The 25,188-nt window shown below is 36.4% G+C and overlaps 1 protein-coding gene across 1 annotated transcript in view; it reads left to right on the top strand.

Annotated features, from left to right (window-relative positions):
* The window catches only part of grik3 (glutamate ionotropic receptor kainate type subunit 3), a 186,502-nt gene that overhangs the window by 85,122 nt on the left and 76,192 nt on the right, over nucleotides 1-25,188 (top strand). Inside the window, exons 2-6 of the mRNA XM_056251631.1 lie at nucleotides 1,035-1,208; nucleotides 4,619-4,876; nucleotides 13,684-13,865; nucleotides 19,372-19,425; nucleotides 24,602-24,772. Coding sequence (XP_056107606.1) covers nucleotides 1,035-1,208; nucleotides 4,619-4,876; nucleotides 13,684-13,865; nucleotides 19,372-19,425; nucleotides 24,602-24,772 — 839 coding nt within the window. The remainder of the gene's footprint in view (nucleotides 1-1,034; nucleotides 1,209-4,618; nucleotides 4,877-13,683; nucleotides 13,866-19,371; nucleotides 19,426-24,601; nucleotides 24,773-25,188) is intronic.

Raw genomic sequence — 25,188 nt, 5'->3', positions numbered from 1 at the left:
ATGAATGAATGAATGAATAATGCATGGCATCAAAAGTGTTGACACTATTTGTCATGCTCAAGATTTTTAACTCTTTTATCAAGGTGTTGTAAGAAAAAATGACTTACAAATTTTTATTCTTACATTCGTCGGACAAATACATTTATAAATATGAACCAATATTTGGTCTCAAATTTATGTATATATTTGGCCGATCAGTATTTTCTGAAGAGTATGCACTGCCTTTCCCTGGCTATTTGCTGAAAAAGTATAAAAGAAAAAAGTTTCCAGTTTGAGTTTAAGACGCTATTATGCACCTTATTTGTGGAAAGTGCTAAACATATTTTAAATCCCAAATAGCATGAAGTGATAATATGTGAAATTGAATTGTGTACAACTGAACAAACTTTGGTCTCCCAATATTTCTCTGAGCTCATAAGTCTTCCAGACCGTCATATATCGCTGATATACCGTGGGAAGGTGAAGCAGGTCTAACAGTATTAATCCTCAAGGGCTGAAGATTGCTCAGCGTGCTCCAGATGTTATCATTTTATTGTTTTTTATAGGCTTCTATTACACACTAAAGTCAATAAACACAGAGTTTACTTCTCCGGCTCTTCTATTGGTGGAGTTTCTTGGCCATAAAATGCATTTCTGAAAATCTCAGCAGACTGTTATGAAACGGCTTTAAACTTTCAAACTTCTGTGCAAAACTCCTATCCACAAGCTATAGGCCTGTGTGTGAATCTACTTTCTATTTTATCAGGGAATGAAAGGTGACCTGCAGGCCTTAAGGAGACAAGGTAGCTTTGATGAGGCCATTTACTTTTCTCTTTCTCTCTCCTCATCTCCATTATGGCCTTGAACTTTAAAAGCCTGTCAGAGACTCTTTCTTTCTGCTGAGATCGGATAGAGGATCCTTAAGTACACAACCGAGCTCGCCGACAGCTCTAAATGCAAAACACCTCCAGAGGTTTGGGTGCGATGCAAGCTTCTTCTCTGGGTTCAGCTTTGGTTCATCTGACAGCGTTTTCTCTTGTTTTTGTGTGTTTTAGGGGGGATTTTTGAACAGATGGATGGACCGGTGGCACTCGTCAGCTCAGAGGAACTGGCCTTTAAATTCGCTGTCAATAATATCAACAGAAACAGGACGTTATTGCCCAACACAACGTTAACGTACGACATTCAGAGGATTAATATCTATGATAGCTTTGAGGCCTCCAGGAAAGGTGAGTGGTGTGAGAATATAAAGGTTTGTGTCTGTGTTTAGACCACAAGCAAGGTTGAGAAAATGTTAACTATGGGTGTGTACACACTTGGTAGGATTAATTCTTTGACACTTTTAGACCAAAACCCATTTTAAAGACAAAAAAGGCATGCGATAGTGAAACATGTAGTCGCAAAGTTACTTATATTCAGTAGAATATGTAAATCAGTGGTCACCGACCTTTTTAAGCCCAAGACCCCTGACCTCGGCCTTGATGAAAGGCTAGATCTACCTATAGGTTTTTTATATGGCCGATTCCGTTTTTTGTTTTTTACTAGCAAATTGGCCAATTTCGATCCCAGGTGTAGACTCGGAATTAAGCATTTTTCCCGTTATTATTTGATTCACAGGACCGGACACCAGTTATCTTGCCAAGAAAAATCTTAATTCATATATATCAGGAGAGAAACTTGAGAAGATGTTGTATTCATGCAAGGTCTATGCTTTTCCGTGTTTCTCTGCCATAGTACAGAAAGGATTTAGCTTATACACACCACCAGGGGCATCGCTAGGCCCTTTTTAGGGGGGGCTTCAGCCCCCCTAAACTTCTGCCTAGCCCCCCTAAAAATGTGTGATTAATGTAGGCTACACAAATTCGTGTTCGCTTCAGTCTTGTTAAAATCAGATTCAGCGCGTTCTTCATCTTCAATCCACAGCGGCGCCGAGCAGAGAGCACGTCAGAAACAGAGGACAGGGTGTGTGTGTTCATCTGAGCCTCATTGGTCTGTCACTGCTCGTCAATGTCAGAATATTTGAGATGACCAATCAAATCAAAGTAGGCGGGCTTTATGTTCACAGACGCTGAGCGCGAATTTTAACAGTGCGACTCGACGCGTACGGTCAAGTGCGAGATAAGATGTAAGTAGCTAAACTTAACATTTCATATTTTACTTTTTTTTATGTCATAAATGTTAAACGAATGACGAAAAATAATCAGGCAAACTAATATAGTTTTGTCTAATTTCGCCATTTTGAAATGAAAATAGGCCTATGTAACGTGAGTCATGTAATGTAATTAGTTTACAAGAAACATTAAAACAAAGCCGTTTTCATCATGTTAGGCACAAGATTAATAATGAATGTGTAAATATTGAGAATATAATACAAATTGTAGCCTTTAGTAAATTAAAAAAGCTCAGCTTTAGGAGGGGAAGAGAAAGGGATGAAGAGACTGAGAAAAAAAGAAAGAGTGATGGAGATGAGGAGAGAGCAGGTATTGACAAATAATCTACTGCCCACTGACATGGTTTAAAGCTATTTCTTATCCTTTTTTTTGGTCTTCAAACGTCTTGAAATGCACATATCAGAGAAATAAAAAATTTGAACCCCCTACCAACCTCAAATTTAAGACCTCTGATTATAAAGCCCTGTCTACGGCCCTGTATTAGGCATAAGATCAATAATAAATAGCCTACATATTGTGAATGAATTTAATAAACTTAATTACCTTTAGCAGCTTTCAGTAAATAAACGCATCTGAGAAAATGATTCATAGGCAAAATCAACCTATCAGTTGACCCTATGTTTACTTTCTTCACTGACAGACAAAAATGAAAAGCCTATATCAGTCAAAGCTCAGCTGGGCAAGAGAAAAACAAAGAGAAAAAGAGTGTGATGCTGATGAGGAGAGAAAAATAATCAGCTGCCCACTATCCAAGTTTTTTGGCCTTTAGAACATCCTAAAATGCACATATGTAGATCAGAGAAACCAAAATTTTCTCGGGGAGACCTAGAACCCCCCTATTTACCCTACCTCACATTTGGGACCACGGTTTTTATAAAATCATGCCTTTGCATCGTAATGAAAATGGTTAATAGTGAGCTTTAGATCCTAAACTAAAGTGTTACATTTTTTTTTATAAACTTTTTTTAAATCATATTGGGGGCTTAGCCCCCCTAAAATGAAAATCCTAGTGACGCCCCTGCACACCACTGAGGGACTTTACAATTCCTTGTAAGTGTTATGATGAGGTGGAAGCAAGGAGGAAGCTGGATCCAATTGCAGCACACTTTATTCAATAAACTCAAACTACATAAGGGCACACGACTCAGGAACAGAACAACCAACATCAATGTTACAACATCAAGAACTCACAAAGACTGGACTGAAACACAGGGCTTAAATACAAGGCCAGACAAGCTAAACAAGATAACAAGGGGGCGTGGTATACATGAACACAAACGAGGAGCGGGAAAACTGAACAGGACTGAACCAAAAGCACAAAGACAGGGGGAACACAGACAAACATTACAACAGTAAGGTAGAAAAACATGTTGCTTAAGCTTAAAAAATCGAAATTATACCTTATGTATAGACATGGCACAATCCACTTTCCATATTAAGAAACTTCCCTTCGGTGTGTACATTTGTGGACATTGCATCAGTTGAAAAACATGCCTTTCCTTGTAAAGAATATGCCAACTGTACACATTTGATGTATCATTATCAGTGGGACATGTTAGATCCTCCCAGCTCCCTCCCTGTCCGACATGTGATCCTCACACATGCTATCTATAGTATGCATTCAAACGCATGCATTTAAAACTCCATAAGATAATAATAATATGTTTATTTTAAATAGCGCCTTTCAGAATACTCAAGGTCGCTTTACAATAAAGTACAACTAAACATGACATATGAGTGTTTGATAATACAACTGATTATGAATAATAATAAATAATAATAATAATAATAATAATACAGATTCATACTATTAAATAATGAAATTATATTAAAAAAAAATTTAATTTGCCATTTTTTTCTAAGCAAATTTATTTGTCGTTAATTTGCTCTACAACAGTCCAAACTGGCCTTTAAAAACTGTAGCTTTTATCAATTCATTCGTTCAAAAAAACTTTTAGCGCAATTAACGGGTTGGCGACCACTGATCTAAATAAAGCGTAATCAGATAAATAAACAAAGATATGTACATAAATAAGTGTACTTCTGCAAATTGCATAATGCATTGTTCCACACAATATAAAACCTTTCTACATGCCCAACTTCATATTTTAATAGGAAGAACGACTGTTCATCAAACCATTTCATGGGGTCTTAAAGAAGTGTTGGGTCTCAGTTATTATCAACTACTACTTCTAAACTAATGAAATGTCTTCTATCTTTGATGCATGTTAATAGTCTGTCTATACCGATTAAACACTGTCCACAGCTTTGTAAAGTGTTATTATTAAAACTAACTTTAGCTGGACAATAACTTTATTCTAGAGCTGCCCAAACCGTCTCTGTTCCTGTAATCTCCTATTATCACTGTGAAGCTGCTGTGAAACAGTCTATATTGTTCAAAGCGCTGTATAAATGAAGCTGACTTGACTTATTGTGCATGCAGTGACGTGTCTTTCTCCCGTCGGCAGCGTGTGACCAGTTGTCTTTAGGTGTGGTTGCCATCTTCGGGCCGTCCCACAGCTCCTCATCCAACGCTGTTCAGTCCATCTGCAACGCCCTGGAGGTGCCACACGTTCAGGTGCGATGGAAACACCACCCGATGGACAACAGGGACTCGTTTTACGCCAACCTGTACCCGGATTACTCTTCCCTGAGCTACGCTATCTTAGACCTGGTGCAGTTCCTCAAGTGGAAGACGGCCACGGTGGTTTACGACGACAGCACGGGTGAGAGTTAACATGTCGAGGATCTGTGAAGTCCTCAGAGTAGAGACTGTACTTCAGTGATAAGAAGCCGGAGACTCTCATAATGTTCCTGTTGCTGTCAGATTGTGTCTGATAGCATACAAGCAGTTTGAATAAAAGTGATCGAGCAATCCAGGAACGGGGAATGGATCGAAATTCATCTGAGATGCTACATATGTGATATAAACATATATATATATGTTAGTGCTGGGCATTAATCGCATCCAAAATAAAAGTTTGTTTTTACATAATATATGTGTGTGTATTGTGTATAATTATTTTGTATTTATAAATACACACACATGCTTGTATATATTGAAGAAATATTTGCATATATAAACTGTATTTATTTATATATAATTTATATTATACACTCACCTAAAGGATTATTAGGAACACCATACTAATACTGTGTTTGACCCCCTTTCGCCTTCAGAACTGCCTTAATTTTACGTGGCATTGATTCAACAAGGTGCTGAAAGCATTCTTTAGAAATGTTGGCCCATATTGATAGGATAGCATCTTGCAGTTGATGGAGATTTGTGGGATGCACATCCAGGGCACGAAGCTCTCGTTCCACCACATCCCAAAGATGCTCTATTGGGTTGAGATCTGGTGACTGTGGAGGCCATTTTAGTACAGTGAACTCATTGTCATGTTCAAGAAACCAATTTGAAATGATTGGAGCTTTGTGACATGGTGCATTATCCTGCTGGAAGTAGCCATCAGAGGATGGGTACATGGTGGCCATAAAGGGATGGACATGGTCAGAAACAATGCTCAGGTAGGCCGTGGCATTTAAACGATGCCCAATTGGCACTAAGGGGCCTAAAGTGTGCCAAGAAAACATCCCCCACACCATTACACCACCACCACCAGCCTGCACAGTGGTAACAAGGCATGATGGATCCATGTTCTCATTCTGTTTACGCTAAATTCTGACTCTACCATCTGAATGTCTCAACAGAAATCGAGACCAGGCAACATTTTTCCAGTCTTCAACTGTCCAATTTTGGTGAGCTCTTGCTAATTTTAGCCTCTTTTTCCTATTTGTAGTGGAGATGAGTGGTACCTGGTGGGGTCTTCTGCTGTTGTAGCCCATCCGCCTCAAGGTTGTGCGTGTTGTGGCTTCACAAATGCTTTGCTGCATACCTCGGTTGTAACGAGTGGTTATTTCAGTCAAAGTTGCTCTTCTATCAGCTTGAATCAGTCGGCCCATTCTCCTCTGACCTCTAGCATCAACAAGGCATTTTCGTCCACAGGACTGCCGCATACAGGATGTTTTTCCCTTTTCACACCATTCTTTGTAAACCCTAGAAATGGTTGTGCGTGAAAATCCCAGTAACTGAGCAGATTGTGAAATACTCAGACCGGCCCGTCTGGCACCAACAACCATGCCACGCTCAAAATTGCTTAAATCACCTTTCTTTCCCATTCTGACATTCAGTTTAGAGTTCAGGAGATTGTCTTGACCAGGACCACACACCTAAATGCATTGAAGCAACTGCCATATGATTGGTTGATTAGATAATTGCATTAATGAGAAATTGAACAGGTGTTCCTAATAATCCTTTAGGTGAGTGTATATAGATATAAATATTTTTGATATAAATAACACTTTTTTCTTAAATATATAGCCTACATGCATGTGTGTGTATATATACAAAGTAATTATACACGGAACACACACATATATTATGTAAAAACAAACTTTTATTTTGGATGCGATTAATGCCCAGCACTAACATATTTAAAAAATACACCCAGGATAACTATGTTAAATTAACAATCTGCATTTATAGTATATTTCCTCAGAGCTGTGCCAACGACGGTAGAAGTTTGGCTTCTAAGAATATTTTATTTTATTTGATTAATTATATTATAAAGTTTTTTTTTTTTTATTTACACATTGCACTGTGTTGTGTTTTAGGTTTAAAGGAAATATCTGTGAACTTAGCAGAAAATGTCCAGTACTTTTAACAACTCTACGTTTTTTTCTTTCTTACTATGTTACATATTTATTCATTTATTTGATTTTGCATATTAGTTAAGATGATGTTAATATTTTATTTTAAGACTTGCCTCTAGTTGACCAGAGCAGGGTGGACAATATAATACCAATAATACTTTAATTCGTGAGTAAATAAGATATAGGCTACACAAAATTACTGAAACATTTATTTTGACTTAATATTTACACTGGATAGTGTTGTAATATTTACAATTCACTCAATAATTTCAAAACTGAAAAAAAAAGGTACAATTTTACAGTAAGGTTCCATTTGTTAACATTAAATGCTTCGGTAACACTTTATAATAATAATAATAATAAGCCAGTTATAAGTTATTAGTTAAGGATCAACTAATCACTTACAAAACACGGATATGGCAATTTTATACAACATCCATATTTTAATGATTTATAAGTGATTAATAATAGAACATCTAATTACTTATTAACTATCTTACAACACATTTGTAAATCATTAGCATATCACTTTTTGATCATTTATGAATGTATAGTCATGTTTTGTAAATTATTAGTTAATCATAATAACTTATAAATTACTTAACTATAACTGAATGAATAGAATAACTGAACGTTCTTATAGTGTTTCCTATATTTGTGTTGACTAATGTTAACGGTTACTTTATTCCGATGGTCAACTTTAGACATTAAGTAACTTTGCCACTACATGTCAACTAACTCTCATTAGAGTATTAGTAGACTCTCTTCTTAATATTTGCTAACACTTTATTTTGTTGGTCCCCCAACAGACATTCACTGACTATAAATAACTTGGCAACTACAAGTCAACTCATTCTCCTAACCCGAACCCTAACACCTAACCATAACCTAACAGTCTACTAATACTCTAATGATAGTTAGTTGACATGTAGTTGCAAAGTTACTTATAATTAGTAGAATATCTAAAGTGAACCATCGAAATAAAGTGGAACCAAGTTAACAAACTGTAACAAATGTATGTTTCATTGTTAGCTAATGCTAGTCAATAGGCCTTTATCGCATTTCCTGGTTTGGAACGTTCGAAATCGCCAAGCAGTGTACTCGCACTTCCGGTGGTTAACAGATAAACTATGGCTGCCTCCTCTCGCCGGTGCTATTGCAGTGTACCGGGTTGTTCAACATCAAAACAAAGACATAACAGCCATACCTTAGCTTCCATGACTTCCCAAAAGACGAACACCTCCGCAAGGCTTGGGTGAGATTGATAAGGAGGGACGAAGGTCCTTCGTTTCAGAGAAGTCGGGGTAGTACGTTTGTGTGCACTGCAGCTTGCACTTTGACAAGGAAAGCATTTACGTCTCGAAAAGTGGGGGGAAGAGACTAAAATCCGGTACTACACCAAGCCGATTTTCGTGGAACAGCTGGGGGGAGACTCGTGTGGCTTCGCCAGTCAGTTTTCGATCGGGTTAATGCGCGTTTTGAAGTAACGTTAGTTGAAGAGTTTCAGAATAGCGACTCTGCTATAGGCATAAGATGAATGATTCAGATTTGTTTGGTTTCATTTTATTGCATTAAAACATGACACAGCATTTATTATTTATTTATTTATATATATATATATATATATATATATTTTATATATATATATAGCATGACATATATACATCTATTATAAAAAATAAAACAAATTATGTGAAAATTAATACAATAACATAACATTTATACACTAAAAAAAATCAGACACTCATATTACATTTATATACATTTAATTTACAATTAAAACAATTAATTAATCGATTAAGTACAAGTGTGTGGGAACATTTGCGTGTGTGTATGTTTGTGTGTGCGTACGTGCGCACATGCATGTGGTGGTGGTGATGATTAGAGAGTAGGTATGTCCGTTCCATAAATAAAATCAGAAAGAGATCCCATTTGTGTGTGTGTGTGTGGTGGGGGGGATGTATGGAGTTACTTTAGTTTCAGGTACGTTTCCATATATGTGGCAAAATAAAATATATCAAGTTTACCTTTCATTTCACTGATCAGCGACTCGTCGAGCCAAATTCGCTCTACTGTGAGGTCACTTTGTGTGGATGTAATGAAATCACACCATTTTAAACCAGTTATGGCTAACTGGCCTTGCACTTGCCAGAAATACTTGTGATTTTTTTTTAGTTTGGCCTGACCACCAATAAACTTCACATGTGTAACCTGTTATACTGTTAACATCTGGGCATTTCACTTCAGCTAACCCAAAGGGTGGATTTGCAGTGGGATCATACACTTTGGCATCAGGGCTAGCACCGAGGTAAGGCGCATCAGGATTCACAACGAATCCAGAAGGAGCGACACTGACATTGAAACGGTCACTGTACTGTTGTAAAACTTCTGGCTCAAGGTCAATACCCCTTTTCATGGCAGGTGTTTGCCTTACCCCCTTTATGATCCTGGCTGCCAGAGCCTGACTAGATGACTCCCCTCTAACGCTACAAACTTCGCCGAATCTACTGGAAGTTAGGCGGGGCTGTCGGACTTCCTTCCACAAAGGATTCTCCGACTGCCCCCTTGTATTCTCTTCGATGATACTTGCACATTCACGGGTTAGTTCTAAACTCTGTATGTGATAAAACTGATGACAATTGGGGACAAAATGTAGATGCCGTTCTAATGTTAAGCCACTAATTAATGGAAGTTGTGGGAATGAGGGAGCTTCTGGATGCTTAATGATTTCTCGAGGTATTACTGGTGTGCACTGTGCACTGATAAGAAAGAACTGAACCTCGAGGGACTAGTAGAAATTTAGAGTCCACTAAAGTCAGTTCAGAGAGGCCGTATAAGAATTTGCAAATGCCAGGTTGTGGCTGATGGTTGCGTAGTTGGGCTCCAACTGACAACACCGTCGGGTCAGGAAGGGGTCCTAAAAACACAAGTAACAGAAACCATTCATCAGTTAATAACTGCCAATGATTTACAAGCGACAGTGTAGCTAATCTGATATAAAGAACTAACTGTATGTTTTCATTTAAAAATTGCTGATGTTATCGGACTTTCAGCAATAGTAATAATAATGAATAATCGGATTCAGGTTTAATCATAACATAGTACAGACATTATCTTAATTCCATAATGTGCTTAAACAACAATATTGCTGGCCATAAACTGAGAAAGTACACATCTGGTGTGTGATACCTCGAGTTGTCCTAGACGCGGCGCTAAGGATGTTTACGTTATATCTTCAACTAGTTGAAATGTTCCTCCTGTAAATATATTTCCCTTTCAAATGCGCATTCTGATTAATACATACATTTATTTCCAAACTAACCGGACGAAGTCCAGTGCTCGCCTTCTCATTAACAGCGTTTTTTTCTTACTGATATTTCATACTGAATTTACAATCCTAAACTTTGAATTTCATTGCAGCAAGAAAGCAGCATTGGTACATCAAATGTGTGTAAATACTTTACTAACCTAACACTAGATATTGTTGAAAACGAAAGTAAAAGCATGACGCACGCTCACTACCGGAAATGAGAGTCCAGTATCTTTATTAAAATCATTAAAAAAAAAAAAAAATTCATTTATTTATTTAAACATATTAATGATGTAGCTAATTCACCCGCAGTTAGTTGGAATATTATTTTGTATTACTTGGATCTGCGCATCACTAAGGCACAGATGTGAATTTATAGCTTTTTTCCTTTTCTTTTCATCCTAAATGATGATGTAACTGCGGGCTGTTTACACCAGGGCACTTCATGTGTTTCTGTGATCTGATAGCTATATCCGATCGTGAAAAGACCAGGTGTAAATGCCCTCCGAAACGCACTCGAGACGGATTTAAATCCGATCGCTCAAACCGCTTCAGGAGGAGGTCTGGGCCGCTTAACAGACGAAAGTGGACAAGTGTAAATGCATCTGGTTGTTGAAACCACATTTGTAAATTGGACTTCTCCCAACAATGCTAAAAATAAACGTGTGAGAGCGTATTATAGTGATGAAGCTATGGCAACACGCATCGCCGCAGATGAGCAGCTCGAGCATCTATTCATCAAGCCAACAACGTGCAAACTATCGCAAATCAAAGTGAAAGTAGGTCACAGACGCTTAACCACTGATCTATATAATGTCATTCTATATAGATCAGTGCGCTTAACACACAATCATCTTCATTAAAAGTAAAGAAACAGAAATGATCTTACCAGTGCTGTCTCTCTTATTGCGGTCTTTGATTTTGAAATTAGCTGATGATCAATAAAATGCAGCTCATTATTGTTGCTTTCGGTGACGTGAACTGACGTGACGTTAAATCGATAGCGCGTTGTTTGAAGATCGGATTTATATCTGTTTTGCGAAAACATATTTATGTGACCAGGTGTAGGCTAAATAGCATCGTTTTGATAAATCAGATCAGTAAAAAAAACATGAAGTGACCAGGTGTAAACGGCCCCATTATGAGCTGTCTGTCAGCATCTGTATAATTTTCTGTTAATTAATTGCAAATTGTGGCATGTTGCAAAGCAGTCCCATCTCTTGTTTTTATGAATGACGTCATCGACTAGTCGACGTCGACTCGACTTTGATGTCATAACAGTCGACTTAAAAAAATCTGAAGTCGTTCAACCCCTAATTCATCAGTGCTCACACACTGCAGCGTTGTGGTCACTATTTAGACGAGCACTGACGTGGGGTGAAATTTTCACGCATGTTTAAGAGCCATGGCTTATGTTAGATTAAAAACCTACAAGTTCCTTTGAGTTTGAAAAATCATGTACACAGTAATCATCAAAAAATCTCTTCTCCTGTCTCTTAAAATGAACACCCGCAGGATGATTTACAAATTTTCAGAGGCGTTTATTCAACTAGATGTTAACAAAAGCACATTGAAAATACATAACCGGAAGAATCGATACACTGCTTCGACGAGCACTTCCAGTAATCAATTCTGCCGTGATAAAAGTCTATAAGTAAATTACCGTAATTAAAACTTACCAGCGTAAGCGCGATACAGAGTAGATTTGACACTACTGCGTCCTAGCGCCTTTGGCTTTCGTACCACGAGTTCATCCGTGGGTTCGGGACGAATCCCCTGCATCAACACAAAAAGAAATTAAATTCAGTTGCAAGTCTGAGAGAGTATCAGTTTAATTCAGCACACAAGTCATATTGTAGGTGTACATCCTATGCAGGCAACCGCTGCTCTGCAAAATAGAAGGAAACAAATGTATACTGAAATGTGATGTGTGAGTAATTCTAGAATTGCATGTATGGCTATATCTGAGGGACCCAGACAAATCTTATATTACCATGTGAAGTGAACAATTCATATGGATGAGGTGTAGGATATGTATACACTGTGTAGAAACATCTACACCAGAATCAGTATTCCAACAGTGTGCACTTACAAACTTTAAAGACACAACTTGCATCAGACAAACTTACCTGTGTCCTTGGACGGTGCCATGATTGAAGCACACCGGTGCAGGACAGTGGGGTTGGCACAGTTTTCAGCCCCATGGTGCTGTAGTGAGCCGTTTGAAACAGGAGTCCAACCACATGGTTGCATAAAGCCATTCCAGCAGCACACGAGCAGGAGCATCCATTTAACTCCACAGGTCTAACGGCATGCAGCACAATCTAGAAATGGAGAACATATACTTGAGGGAAAGTTTGGATGTTTAGCCTACAGTAATTAGCATTTGTTTGACACTAGGAACATTATTGTAAAACTAGGTTGAACAAAATCAAGGCAACAGCCGAAAAAAAAAAAGGTACAGATCTGCAACAGCAGATAGGCTATATGGAACAACAAAAAAGAGCATCCGCAACAGCAGAAGAAACAAAAACATACTGAACAAATGCACCTGAACCTTTGTAGGTCTGAAACCATGCTCTATTCACTACACATTACAAGTTTGGGGTAATTTGGTAACGTTACTGTAGCACTGTCTGGATCCAAACTGTAAATCTGATGAAATCCATCAAGTGAAAGCAAAAAAGTCACATTGTTCGAATTATTCAAATAGGATACGCTGTATTTGAAGTGAACCTATCTAGCTAGTAACAAGCTGACGAATAGCTTACTAAACATAACAAGCTAGCGATAACTCGCCAACAGAACAGAATTCAAGCTACTTACCTCTATAATTGAAGACAAAATTCTCGTAGAAGAACTTGTATCCCTTCTCCAACTTGGATGATTCGCACCACATCGTCTTGGCCAACTTTTGGGAGATGCGAGAGCGAAGTTGTCCAGCGATTACAGGCAGCCATTTCGAACGCAATAACCGGAAGACGCAGTACACTGCTTCAGCTATTTTTGACGGCTACTTCCGGCGTTCTATCGTGATGCGATAAAGGCCTATGCATTAACTAATGTTAACTAATGAGACCTTATTTATTATAAAAGTGTTGTATGCATTCAGAAGGCCAAGCAGACACAGCTCAATAAGTCAAACAATCCAAATCATCTGCAAATGACCAAATGTTGGTGATTTCAGTGTGATAGACCATTTTGTTCCAGCTATCATGTTTGTAAATCTGCTTGACCACCCAGAGCTGGTTTGAGCTGCTACACTCTAAACAACGCTGGGTTGTTTTAACCCATATTTGGGTCAAATATGGACAAACCCAAATGTTGGGTTAAACATGTAATTTAACATTTTAACCCAACTTCAATTTTCACCTTAAAATGTCATTTTTTTAAGTACATGTTTAACCCAACATTTGGGTTTGTCCATATTTGACCCAAATTTGGGTTGAAACAACCCAACATTTTTTAGAGTGTACATATCCAGTAATGGCCTCGACTGTTGTTGTGCAGGTTTGATCAGACTCCAGGAGTTAATCATGGCTCCGTCCCGGTACAACATCCGACTGAAGATCCGGCAGCTCCCGCTGGACACCGCCGACACCAGACCTCTGCTCAAAGAGATGAAGAGAAGCAGAGAGTTTCGCATTATCTTCGACTGCAGCCACGTCATGGCTGCCCAGATCCTCAAGCAAGTGAGTCCACACTCGTATCCCACGATGCAATGCTGTCTCTCACAACTCAAGCCTGTTTGAAGCTTCAGTCCGGCTCCAGAGAAGCGGCGTTGGATTCGGGACCTGGCGTTTTAAATTAAATACGCTATATGCTTTTGCTGGAGGCAGAATGGAGATTAAACTCACATCTACAGTGGACCTGATGAACTATTCCCTTACAAGTGTTATTGCAGAAACAGAATATTAAACTAAGTGGCATTTTTAAGCATTTAGGTCATTTGTCTATTGTTTGGCGCCCTTAAGAACGCGTGCTGGAGGATTTCATTTACAGGGAAACATCCACTGGTATTTTTCTGTTTTCTTCCAGAGCACCCATAGTATTTTTTTAAGTGACATTTGTAAAAAGAAAGAGACCACAAGCTGTCGTTTGAAATTAGGATAAAACGATAGATATGCTGTTGATAATGAAGAGTACAGTAAGTGTGCAGTGACGTGTTGTACGCCGCTGTAGCTCGAGCATCATGTGTTTAAAGACGCCGGTTGCTCTCAGGTTTCTTAGAGAGACAAAACATCAAAGGATTGTAAGGCAACTAAAGTGTTTCTTAGTTTTGCATACATGAAGTCTATAGCAGCACAATGCTCCCGATGGTCAAATGTTGTGAAAGCCCAAAGTACACTTCAGTAACACAAATGCATGGTGTACGTGTACAGACAAAACCGTATCCTTTCAAATTTTACCAAGTCTATAATGTCTTTGAAGTCAAAATTGTTAGATAGTAAGTCATAATGAGATCAAAAGTAAAAAAAGGATGATATAGAAGTCATAATTATGAGTTGTAAATATACAATTGTGCAAGTTAGAATTATGAGATAAAGACAAAATTGTGACATAAATACATAAACGAAAGTCACAGTTATGAGATACTAAGTTAAAATTATGGCATACTAAGTCATAATAATGAGATGATAACTGAAATGATCAGAATTATGTGAAAAAGTAAAAATTATGACATTCTACATAATCATTATGAGATAATAATTGACAAACAGTCATACTTATATCAAATGATGGTATTCAGTACTTTTTATGTAATAATTTTGAGTTTTAACTCATAATCGTTGCTTTTGTCAGAATTTTGACTTTTTATCTCATAATTATTACTAAGTGTTGTAAATGTTGACCTTGTCACATAATTATGACTAAGTAACACATAATTTCAGCTTTTTATCTCATAATTATTACTGTCGTAAATGTTGACCTTGTCACATAATTATAACTTGGTAACACATCATTTCAGCTTTTTAACTTTATTTATTACTTAGAATTATGATCATAAATGGTGACCTTTTCTCAAAATTATGACTTAGTATCTCATAATTTTAACTTTTTTTGTCTCATAATTAAAACTTAGAATGTCATAATTGTATGTTTTTCTCATAATTATGACAGTATCTCGTAACTTAAGCATTTTGTCTTAGTATATTAATTAGTATAACCATAATTATTACTTAGTATGTCATAAATGTTGAAATTTAAAAAAAAATGCACAGCATCTCATCATTTTAACTTTTTTGTCTCATAATTAAAACTTAGAATGTCATAATTGTATGTTTTTTCATAATTATGACAGTATCTCATAACTTAAGCATTTTGTCTTAGTATATTAATTAGTATAACCACAATTATTACTTAGTATGTCATAAATGTTGAAATTTAAAAAAAAATGCACAGCATCTCATAATTTTAACTTTTTTGTCTCATAATTAAAACTTAGAATGTCATAATTGTATGTTTTTTCATAATTATGACAGTATCTCATAACTTAAGCATTTTGTCTTAGTATATTAATTAGTATAACCATAATTATTACTTAGTATGTCATAAATGTTTAAATTTAAAAAAGAATGCACAGCATCTCATAATTTTAACTTTTTTGTCTCATAATTAAAACTTAGAATGTCATAATTGTATGTTTTTCTCATAATTATGACAGTATCTCATAACTTAAGCATTTTGTCTTAGTATATTAATTAGTATAACCATAATTATTACTTAGTATGTCATAAATGTTGAAATTTTAAAAAAAATGCACAGCATCTCATAATTTTAACTTTTTTGTCTCATAATTAAAACTTAGAATGTCATAATTGTATGTTTTTTCATAATTATGACAGTATCTCATAACTTAAGCATTTTGTCTTAGTATATTAATTAGTATAACCATAATTATTACTTAGTATGTCATAAATGTTTAAATTTAAAAAAGAATGAACAGCATCTCATAATTTTAACTTTTTTGTCTCATAATTAAAACTTAGAATGTCATAATTGTATGTTTTTCTCATAATTATGACAGTATCTCATAACTTGAGCATTTTGTCTTAGTATATTAATTAGTATAACCATAATTATTACTTAGTATGTCATAAATGTTGAAATTTAAAAAAAAATGCACAGCATCTCATAATTTTAACTTTTTTGTCTCATAATTAAAACTTAGAATGTCATAATTGTATGTTTTTCTCATAATTATGACAGTATCTCATAACTTAAGCATTTTGTCTCATGATTATTACTTAGTATGTCATAAATGTTACAATTTAAAAAAAATGGACAGTATCTCATAATTTCAACTAATCTCATAATTATTACTTCATTTGTCATACATGTTGACAATTTGTCATAATTATGACTTAGCATCTCATAATTTAAACTTTTTATGTCATAATTATGATTTACCAAAGCATGATTTTTTACTTATGTTGCAGAAATGGGCTTATACTGAGTATGCGTGGTTAGAAAAATCAGGCAATGTAAGTGTGTGAGGCCGTCATATAAACACTATTCTTATCAGCCTGAAATATAAATACATTAAGCAAACCCCAGGATGTCAAGTAAGAAACTTAAGCAGTTATTGAAAGAAATCAGTGTTTTTATACAGTATGCAGATTTTAGGAGGTGCGTTCACAAAGTTGTCCTTGCAACACAATAAAAGCTAGTCTGAAATGCTGGCTGGAGAACGTCCGCCTCGGGTCAAACGGGGACTGGATATGCGTTTCTGTTTATATCTGTTTAGATGGTATGTTGCGCTTCGTTTCATTCAGCTTTGACGCCTCTGCATATTTCTTCCAGGTTTAACTGTAGGCTGTATTATTTCGCATTTGGTCATATGAAAAAGTTGTGTGATTCAGTCCTGTTAATCAGCTTATTGGCGCGGTCACCTGTGTGAGACCCGTCTGAGGCTCGCTCTTCTCTGTCAGCTTCTCCTGAACTTCTGTCGCGCATGTTCTCCCCCTCAGGCCAGAGAGAAAGTGGACACACAGTCTGTCTGAGACGTCTGGGCTAAATCCCAGGAGTCTTTAAAAGCCGGTGTGTGTGTGTGAGGGACTGGGAAATATAGAAAGTACAGGCCCAGACATACGAGGGGTTTATTTCTGCAGCCCATTATAGGAAATGAAACAGTTTCTGACTTTTCCACAAACTTGAGTGATTCCGGTTTAGACGAGGGAAAGAGTTCGGCATAACCTTGGCTGTTCCTCATGGATAATGCATAATTAAAGCAGACATATGAACACCAAGGGGAAAGTGAGCATTTGTATGAACATGTATTGAGAGTAGCTGTGGCCAATATAGGCCTATATAACACACTCATAAGGGCCCTATGATGTCCACGATGCGGAGAACTCCAGTCATAAAACTGGAATTTATTGTACAATATAGTTTGGACACATTTGGATGAATGCATAAAAAGAGGGGCTGTGCATTTACTCAAACGGTGACATGGACTAGTGTCTCTGCAAAAAGACTGCTATTGAAATCGAGTCTCGAGTCTGTGTATTCATCTACACATTCCCAATCCCGCGGGACACTCGTGGTGTTTCCAGCGTCTGCCGGTGAAGACGTGAAGTTCATCTTCAGAGCTCGCGAGCGTTTCATCATTTCATTTGATAAAACTGTCATCAGATGCACTGAGAAACTCAAAGGGCTTCGCTCAAACCACCGGAACATAAGTTTGGTTTGACTTGAAGAAGTTATGACAGAAATGCATTACTATTGTAAAGTAGAATGCACTTTGCAAAGATAATTCAAATATGTTTTTTAAGGATATCACACAATATCACTCAAATGTTCATCCATCATATGGCAGTGTTATTTAAAACATTTTAATAGATTATTAAATTTTTAAAGTTTTATGAATTCAAATCATTACACACACACACACACACATATATATATATATATATATACTGTATATACACTACCGTTCAAAAGTTTGGGGTCGGTACGATTTTAAATACTTTTAAAAGAATTCTCTTCTGCTAACCATGGCTGCGCTTATTTGATTAAAAATACAACAAAAATCAGTTATAGTATTAAATATTATTCCAGTGTAAATCAGCTGTTTTCGGTGTGAATATATAGTAAAGTGTAATTTATTCCTGTGATCAAAGCTGAATTTTCAGCATCACCAGTGTCAGTGTCTTCAGTGTCAAATGATCCTTCACAAATCAGTATAATATGAGGATTTGATGCTCAAGAAACATTTATTATTATTATCAATGTTGAAACAGTTGTTGGTCTGTCAGTTGTACAGTTTTTTTTTTTTTTTTTTTTTGGATTCTTTGATGAATAGGAAGTTCAAAAGAACAGCATTTGTTTGAAATAGAATCTTTTGTAACATTATAAATGTCTTTACTGTCACTTTCGATCAAATTAAGTATTGATTTCTTTCCTCCAAAAAATAAAAATAAAATTCTCACTGACCCCAAACTTTTGAACGGTACTGTATATAGTATATATATATATATATATTTTTACTATTACAATTCAATTAAACCATTAAAATGGAATCCAGAAAATTTTAAACTGAAAACATCAAATGGATTTCATCGGGCCCTGCAGGAGAAAAATAATAATTATCATCTTTATGTCGTTTCTAAACTCCATGCGATATTTCCATCGAATGTCCTCATCCACTTTTATTGTATGCAGAAGATAAATATTCTACATCTTTTGTGTTTACCAGAAGAAAGAAAGATCATTTTTCTGGTGATCTTTTGGGCATTTTGAGGGCAAGTATACCTTACCTTCACTGTAAAAAAAAAAATGAAATGATCAATAAGTAATGACAACATATGTTTTTTTTTACATTGCTTCAACTCAAAATAAGTTAAGCAATTCTCAACTTTTTAAAGTTTTTAAAGTTTTTTATAATTCAACTTACTTTTTTTAAGCCAGTTTAATGTAATTGAAACAACTTGTATAAGTTGATTCTACTTAAAAAAAATAAGGCAGCAACTTTCCCCCAGGCCCTCAGCACTATAAGCTGTAGCTGTTGTGCCGTATAATAGAGACACAGGCTGAGAGACGTCGATACATCAACAGAGTCGAGTAGTTCTTTATAGTTATAGTCTCATTGGTTGTACATTGTTTGTGTTGGCTGGCACAATGATTGCAGATTACTCTGACATGACATACTGACCTTTTTCTTTCTCTTTTCCTCCCGCACCCCTCCTCTTCCTCCAGGCCCAGATGATGGGGATGATGACTGAGTACTATCACTACATCTTCACCACTCTGGTAATGTACAAACAGCAAATTGAATGTCATTTGTTCCTGTGTTGCTCCCACTTTATTTTTTGATGAATGGCTTTTAATTGCAGATGAGCTTTGGATCCAGTCTGCAATATCAATTTCACTTGACAAAACAGCCTTAATGGAGTTTCCTCCACCCCGGTGTAAACATTAGCCCTTCCCTCAAGCTCAAATCAACAGAACGTCTTTGAAAAGCCTCTACAAAGGCAACAAAGTGAATGACAATTGTGCGCTGCCTCTGGATTCTGACGCTCATGGCGTTTATATTAAAAAAATCACAAACTGTTTTCAGAGAAATCCTTCTGGAAATGCCAACACAACTTCTCGTGAACATGTTTCGGCACAGTTTGTTAAAACATAGTGAGCCGCTTCACAACGGCAGCACTGAACCTCAGAAATCACATATTCAGAAATGAGAATGAGTGTTATCTTAGTGTTTTTTTTTGGTTTATATAGTAATTTAATTTTAATTTGCTTTCATTTTTATATCTTCAACCTTCATTTTAAGATAAAACAAATAAAAAAATCTATATAACTAATTAATTTTAATGAACATTAACACTATGAAAACTAATCAACTGTGTGTTTTTCATTAGATTATTACAATAATGAAAAATAATTGAAATCTAATCTATTTTGTGTAATTATAATTATAAAATAATCTAAATAATTTATAATTATATAATAATTATAAATCTAATCACAAATCTAATGAATTGATCACTGGAAGATGCAAATGAATGTGTATATGTAACTATATAAATACTGTATATTTATTAAATAATAATTTTTATAATGGAATCATAGGATTTTTTTATTTTTCATTTCAAAAGCTATGAATTTGTTCATATATTTGGGTAGCATTTCTTTACATTAAGCAGAAATAGTGGTTCAAAATAGTGGTAGAAGTGTTTGCAGCAAGTATTAACAGATCTTGTTCACACAAAATGCAAATGGTCATAGAAGTTATTCAAAGCGTAAGTAGAAGTAAAATGTACACTACATAATACATATTCATTGCCTAATATGTGTGTACTAAAGGTAAAATATTTGAGCAATAGTAAGCACAGTTAGTGTAAATGGCTTTTGGCAACAAGGTTGCCTATGTGCACTTACTGTAAATAGACACTGCCTTTTATATTTACTCTTAGCATACAGATCTGCTGCCAAAAACATAAATCAAATGGTCAAAAAGCAAATCAGTGCCACATGTGCCTTTTGTTGTTGTTGTTGTTGTTGCTGAAAATACCCAATCAAATTATGCAATCAGATCTAATGGTGCCCAATTTTTGAGCCAAGTAGATTTTATACGCAACTTCAACAAACAAACAAATAAATAAATAAATATTTGTATTTTTGATAATAATTTGCACATAAATTGTTGGTAAAACATATTTGATGCTGTAGCAGAAATCACAATTAAAAAGTTTTTTTTTTTTTTTTACATATTTTTAACATCATGTTTTCTAATTAGTAACGGAGGCTTGGACACATGTTGAACTAGCGATGGAAGATCTTTTTTCTGAATCCCTGGTGTAAGAAAGTAACTCAACAATTCACACATGAGGGTTTTTGGGACAGTACTTGGATTTTCTTTACCTCTTTACATGTTTGTGTGACCACAATAATCACACTATGGTCATGACACTCTTCCTGGTGTGATATTGAGTCTGGATTTGATCCCAGGTTTTTTCTGTGTTCATGCTGTGTCTTTCTAGGCGAACAACACTATCCTGTGGAAATGAAAACTTGTTGCTATTTTATCATTCCTGGTAATATTATTAATTCTGATTCAGATGATCTAGTAAATCAAGAAAAGTCGACATTGATGTATTTATGTCATTAGTTCACTTTAGGATTAGTTCACTTCAGAATTAAAATTTCCTGATAATTTACTCTCCCGCACGTCATCCAAGATGTTCATGTCTTTCTTTTTTCAGTCAAAAAGAAATGAAGGTTTTTGAGGAACACATTCCAGGGTTTTTCTCCATATAGTGACTTCAATGGGGTCCAACGGGTCGAAGGTCCAAATGTGAGTTTCAGTGCAGCTTCAAAGTCTCGACACGATCCAGCCGAGGAATAAGAGTCTGATCTAGACAAACCAGCGGCCATTTTATAAAAAAATAAACATTTATATACTTTTAACCACTTATGCTGGTCTTGCACGAGCTGTGATGCGACCAGTGTTGGGGAAAGTTACTTTGAAAAGTAATGCGTTACAATATTGTTTTACTCCCTTAAAAAGTAACTTATTGCGTTACTTAGTTACTTAACGTACACTAATGTGTTACGTTACTTTTGCGTTACTTTTTTTCCACCTGGGCTGGGCTTGTTTTTTATACCAAAAAAAAGATATATTTTTGTGCAAATGTAAAGACCCTTTCACACCAAAAGTGAAATAATAAGCCTCAGACTGAAGGAAATGCAGATTTACTCCTGTACAGTAGTGGTCAGTAGAGGGCGCCGCTCAAACAAACCTTTCAGCTGCTGCTGTTCTGGATAACAGAAGAAGAGGATGCAGGAGAAACAAATTTAACACTTACTTTACCTATAAAAAAATATAAAAAAAATCTAAAGTCATTTTTGCTTATGGTTTAACTGAAAAATCGGAGGTCAGAAGCAAGTACTTTGGTCAATAAAGATTAAATGCATAAAAATGTGTGTTTTATTTAACATATTTAGGTATTGGAGGTTTGCATAGTGTTCTGATTCTGCATTTCACTGATTTTATTCATTTTGAGGAATATTGAATCTTTTTTGTGCAAGTGAGATGAGTAAATCCACACTTACATTTAATCTAGAACTATAATAACCATCATGATTACACACAACGCCTCTGCACTTCGATTTGTCTCAGTCAGTCAATAAAGGGGAAAACAAAGTAACTTGTGTTACTTATTAGAAAAAGTAACTCAGATATTTTGTTGTAAATTTTAAAAGTAATGCGTTACTTTACTAGTTACTTGAAAAAGTAATCTGATTACGTAACTCAAGTTACTTGTAATGAGTTACCCCCAACACTGGATGCGACACACACGTGCGTGACGTAGGCGGAAGAACCGAATTAGTGTTTACAAAGCAAACGAGCAAAGACTAAGTCAAACGCCATTTACAAATAAAAAATAAAAGGTAAAACAATGATGTCGGATGATTTTGAAGTTGGAGGAGAAAAAGAGTTGGAGTTTTTCGCCCTACCCTTCATTTTTGAGCCAGAACACGCATGACCTTTCAACGTGACTATGTAATGTGTGGCACAGCTAGGTTAAAAAAAAAAAATATATATATATATATTTTTTTTTTATAAAAAGGCAGATGGTTTGTCTAGATCAGACTCTTATTCCTCGGCTGGATCGTGTCGAGACTTTGAAGCTGCACTGAAACTCAAATTTGGACCTTCGACCCGTTGGACCCCATTGAAGTCACTATATGGAGAAAAACCCTGGAATGTTTTCCTCAAAGACCTTCATTTCTTTTTGACTGAAGAAAGAAAGATATGAACACCTTGGATGACGTGGGGGTGAGTAAATTATCAGGAAATTTAAATTCTGAAGTGAACTAATCCTTTAACCAGATGTGATGCTCGATGCGATATCCTTCTGTCCACACTGAAAGCATAAAAGCCTCCCGATGCATATGTTGTTTTCTTTTATTGCACCTCTTATGCCCTCACAACACAATGAACAGCTGAAGAGCCTAACAAAAACATTTTTTGGGCCTTTATTGGATAGGACAGTAGAGATTTTGGCAAGAAAGCATGGGGAACGGGATCGGCAAAGGACGCCAAACTGGGAATGGAACTCGGCTTGTTGTAGGCACAGTTGCGCTATATGTCGGCGCTAACCTCGAGGCTATCGGCGCTGACAGGAACCTGACATACTTGTCATATTATTGAATATTTCTCTAGTTCAATCAATCAAACGTGTTTATGTGTTTAATATAAGGGGAGTTGCCCAGTGTGTTTTGGTTTTGCCGAACAATGATGTTTGCTAAGACCCCATCACCTGAGGCATAATAAAACGAACAATGCGGCTATTCACATAATGATATATATTTTTTTAAATATTCCAATTAGAATTCGGCTACAGTCGAAGCATTTGAGCATCAATCGTGGCTTATACACCAATGCCGCATTGATACAGTAAAACATTAAGATAGAATCCATTAAAACAGACTTCCATTCCATTTAAGCAGAAATATTTTGTGTTGTAGCTCAAAAAGTGTTGTTTCTTGGGGCAAGGCTTTTTCTGCATGTGCTTTTCCCGCTCCTCTTCCAGCAGCTCCAGCCCCACAGGGTGTTAATGAAATACTCTATTATGTTCTACTACATCTCGTCTCCACCCCCACCTTCACAACATGTTTGGCAATATGTAGGATGGTACAAGAAACGGAGTGACTGTTCTCAGAATAACACTCCAGACACTAGCATGCGTACAGTGTGGGTGTGTGTTAGCATTGTTCTAGAGCGTTAATTAGCCTCAGCACATTACGGGACGTCCTTTCAATGAACATGGTCTTGCTCATTTCGCCATTCATTCTCAGCTTTACAGAACCCTGTGTTAGATGGCCGTGCCTTCTTGCAATCACTTTGACCTCAGACGAAAAGACTTAGATTAATTTACACTTAATCTTAATGCTATTTTCCACCCCAGCGGTTTAATTGTCAGACTGTTTCATCCAACGTCATTGCTTTGAGAATGTGAAATTCGGGTTCTTTTTTGAAGAATCCACACTGTTAAAAATCATTGAATGCCCAGACACAGTAATGCATTTCAGTGTCAGGTCGGCATTGAGAGCGGTGTGAAGTGTTTACGGTTCAATTCGCTGGATGGGAGCAATGAAGACAGGATTACAGAGGAAATAACTGTTTCAATCAGCTATTGTGCGGATGACTCCTGGCTCACTGTCTATGATATCACACACGCTGGCAAAGAGGTGTACGTCCTACTATGCTTCATCTGGATGTACCCAGGCGGCCTGGAAAAGCATGGTATTATCCTTAATCTCTTTTATTTTTGCTCTGTCTATCTTCTTTTCAACCCCCCCTCTCTATCTCCTGCTTTTATTAAGGGACAAAGAGACAAGAAGCCTCTCGCCCAGCAACAATGAAGCTCGATTCAGGACGGTTAAATGATATCTTTTCTCTCTCTTTCTCTTCCTCTAGGATCTCATGGCCATAAACCTGGAGCCGTACCGCTTCTGTGGCGTCAATATGACCGGCTTCCGCATCCTAAACGTGGAAAATCCTCAGGTTGCCACTATTGTGGAGAAGTGGTCCCTTGAGAAGCAGATTCCCCCCAAACCAGACTCCGGTCTTCTGGAAGGGATCATGACGGTATGCTTCCATTTTCTCCCTGAATGCCACTGCCAGCTAACCACAAATTGAATGCCAAATTAAACAATGACACAAAAGCTTGGAATAGGTTCCACTTCCACTGTATCCAATCAAATCCATAGCCACAGTTATTCAGTTAATCCAAAGTCTTAAAAATAACCTTTATAGGAGCTATTTCTTCCTTAATGTATTCCACGACTGAAATGTTTCAGATGGATTAGGTGTCTGTAATAAAAATAAGTACCATGGTCGAAAGCAATATGTTGATAATCGAATACAGTATCTACTTTTTGGCTAGGTAATAGAATCCTTTAGATTGCACCAGTTCAGATTTAATCATTCCATACGCTGCCATTGTTGAATACCATAATATCATAAAGACTAGTTTCAACCATATGGCTTCTGTGATTATCTAT

The sequence above is a fragment of the Rhinichthys klamathensis genome, unplaced genomic scaffold, assembly GCF_029890125.1.
Source record: "Rhinichthys klamathensis goyatoka isolate OS25496 unplaced genomic scaffold, OSU_Roscu_1.1 h1tg000087l_1, whole genome shotgun sequence".
NCBI lineage: Eukaryota > Metazoa > Chordata > Actinopteri > Cypriniformes > Leuciscidae > Rhinichthys > Rhinichthys klamathensis.
The sequence above is the reverse complement of the archived record's forward strand: the minus strand, read 5'-3'. Positions and strand labels throughout refer to the sequence as shown.